A 3277-nucleotide genomic window follows, 5' to 3' on the forward strand; every position below is an offset into this window, starting at 1 on the left:
TCATGGTGCTCCTGATATTCCTTCCAGGTGAGTGCTGAGTGATGCTTGCCAGGTGCCACTCCTGGACTTTCTGCGATAGCATGACCCCTTCCCCAGACAGCCAGCATCCCTGCTCAATTGTTGCAGGTCCCTACGGAAGCGCACGCCCAGGAAGGTGTGAAGCACTGGGTTTAAGCAGCAACGTGCAAAGGCCAAGGCACTGGTGATTAGGCGGGCAAGGTCCTGGCGGAGGATCACTGTACAGCTTGATGCATGGCGGCCCATCAAATCCGCAGTATCCAGTAAGATGAGTAGAGTGTACGGCAGTTGCAAAGCCAAAAAGAGTAAGACGAGGGCCAGGATCAACCGCAAGGCTTTGTGGGATTGGGTGCAAGAAGAGGAGAGCAGAGTACGGGCAATTGCTGCATAGCAGACCACCATGACTGCAAATGGCAGCGCAAAGCCCAAGCCTACTTGTACCAGGCTAACTGCAGCTGTGACAGTGGTAACCCTGCAAAGCTGGACGTCTCCGTAGTCCTCAACACGGGCATACAGGAACTGAGGCAGTGCTAGAGCAGCAGAGAGTAGCCACACCAGCCCTGAGCTCAGCTTGCCCCAGCGGGTGACAGTCGGGCGCAGGTGGTGGGCGACAGGAGCCCACACGATAACCACATAGCGATCCATAGTGAGGCCCATGAGGAACAGGAAGCCGCTGTAGAAGGTAAGGGCATGGAGGCCCTGCAAGGCATGGCAAGCACCTGTGCCCAAGTGCCAGCTGCTCACCACCCCAGCCACACCCACTGGCAGTGTCAGGAGGAGCAGCAAGTCAGAAATGGCGAGGTGCAAGAGGAGGACATCTCCAAGAGACTGAACTGTGTGATAACGGATGCGAATCAGCAAGAGTATCCCATTGCCAAGTACACCCAGCACACAGAAGAGGACTGCCATGACTGGGAGGTAGATTTGTGCCACAGCCCGGATAGATTGCTTTTCACACAGCTCAGGCAGGGCTGGGGGCGATGCGTCATAGTCCCATGTGTACCACTCCATCTTTGTTGAATATGCCAGCTCCTGCAAAAGGGGGTTGGACGATCATTACTGGACTGGTATGGATGCAGCACAAATGGTGAACAGTGATAAACAGCATCCACACAAAGTCAGTACCAGGCACCAGCATGCCTCTTTGGTTTAAGTGTTGATTCCTTGCTAACCCTGCTCCAGGAACTCTAGCCTTAAATCAGTCTCTCTCTCTCTCTCTCTCTCTCTCTCTCTCTCTCTCTCTCTCTCTCTCTCTGAAGCAAATGCCCCACTCCCTCCCCTACCAGAAGAAATGGGTCTTAATTTAAGTCAGATTGCCACAGCTCAGAGCACATATCCTGATCTCAAGACTAAAACTCAGCCATGATGAAGACATAGTCCTAGACTGTGGTCTGAGGGCACATAGTACAACCACCTCCTTGAAGCCAAAAAGGTCTAACTTAAGCCTAATTCAAGGGGTTCTCAGGAAGTCACCCATCCAAGCACTAATTTAAGTTGACTTCCTGAGAACCCCATGAATGCTACCTTGCGTTCTACACTGGAAGTAATGTGGGCTATAAATGTAATTTTTTAAATGCCTCTGGTTGTCTGTGTCAAGTGCCATGCCTGTGCATTAGGGGCTGCTTGCACAGAAGATGGTGCAAACTCAAGCGTATTCTATATTACATACCAAATGGTTCATAGAAGCTCCAACCAATGACAAGAACATGTTTATTCTGAAAGAGGGGGGCTATTTATTTATTACATTTCGGGCCCAATCCTATCCAACTTTTCAACACTGAGGCAGTAAGGAAACAAATGTTCCCTTACCTTTGAAGAGGCCTCTGTGATTGCCCCCCACCCCCGTTTAGGATGCAGTGCATTCTCTGTGGGCACTGCTGCATCAGCACTGGAAGGCTGCTGGATTTGGCCTTTATTTATTAGTCTGTCAGGAGTGGGATGCCCAGCCTAACTCTCCCCACCTTCCTGGGATGCCTGCCCTAATTCTCTCCACCTTCCTTGGCTGCTAACAGCTTTTGAGCGCAATCCTAACCCCTTATGTCAGTGCTTTCCAGCACTGGTGTCAATGGGGACATGTGCTGCATCCTGCAGTTGGGTGTCACACGGAGGCCTCCTCAAAGTAAGGGAATGTTTGTTCCCTTACCTCGGAGCTGCATTGCCCTTATGTCAGTGTTGGAAAGCACTGACATAAGGGGTTAGGAATGGGCCCTTTATCAAAGTAAGTTTAGTGAGTTTGTGATGCTTGAACGGCTCCCAAAGAATATTCTTGGTGCTATCTAGTCTAGTCCAGTCCTGGACTATTCTGAAGGAGAAGCTCTTTTCTACCCAAGGGCTGCTCTTTTGGAGTCTTTTCCTGCCATTCTCCACAGCAAGCTCAGTCCCACTTACCTGAACTTCTGAGTGCTGTTCATCCATGATCAGACTGCAGTCAACAGCTGTCCTTGAAAGCTTGCTGGGCTCTGTGAGTTGGTGGCTGCTGTGCTGCTCTTCATGTGCTTCAGTGGTTGGTTCTGAAAGAACACATCCCCTGTCTGATACTGAGAGAAGAACACTAAAAACAAATGGTACACTAACCTCAACTAAATTGAACAGGTTTCGTTCTGCTTTGTAGATGCAGCATGTGGTGTACACCACAAAGGTGATATGATATGCCAAAGTGCTGAATCTCACAAAGAATAACATGGTTAAAAAGTAAGCGTTGTTTTCCTGCCTATTCTGTCCATGCTTACAAATAAAATGAGGACTCTAATCCGCGTTAGCAACTGTGGGTACAGAACAATGGAATTATACTTTAGTCAGATGACTTAATTCAGATGTGATTTTGTGTAGGTGGCACCACATAAAACTCTTGACATTGTCTCTCTCCACTGGATTTGGAAATTGTACAAGATAGTGGAGAGGGTGGTGTAATCTCCTGAAACCTAGCAGCTGCTGATTTTAGATGGCTTTTATGAAGGTTTCAATGATTTTAGGTCAGATATAGAAAAGTTATGACATTTCCTTGCCCTCAACTCATGAAACATCATCCTGTTGAAACACAAAAGAGGTGCAGAAGCTCACAAATGTCTGGTCTTACAAATCCTGCAAATCTTTCTGCTTGACAAAAGCTTATCTATGCTACAGACTTAAAATGATTTCACAGACATTTCCACTTTCCAGGGAACTCTGAGAAAGGTAGTCAGACGTAGAATTGGGGCTTTCTAACAGTGATCTCAGCATCTCACCAAACTACATTTCCCAGGATTCTATGGAGCAATGA

General features: G+C 48.2%; 1 protein-coding gene across 1 annotated transcript; it reads right to left on the minus strand.

Annotated features, from left to right (window-relative positions):
• On the minus strand, nucleotides 1-2433 carry CCR10 (C-C motif chemokine receptor 10). The gene is made up of 2 exons (XM_066629212.1): nucleotides 2407-2433; nucleotides 1-1050 (listed from the first exon to the last, which is right to left on the minus strand). The coding sequence occupies exons 1-2, from the start codon at nucleotides 2431-2433 to the stop codon at nucleotides 1-3; spliced, it is 1077 nt and encodes a 358-aa protein (XP_066485309.1).
• Between the last annotated feature and the right edge of the window lie 844 nt (nucleotides 2434-3277).

Source organism: Tiliqua scincoides, chromosome 5, assembly GCF_035046505.1.
Source record: "Tiliqua scincoides isolate rTilSci1 chromosome 5, rTilSci1.hap2, whole genome shotgun sequence".
Taxonomy (NCBI): domain Eukaryota; kingdom Metazoa; phylum Chordata; class Lepidosauria; order Squamata; family Scincidae; genus Tiliqua; species Tiliqua scincoides.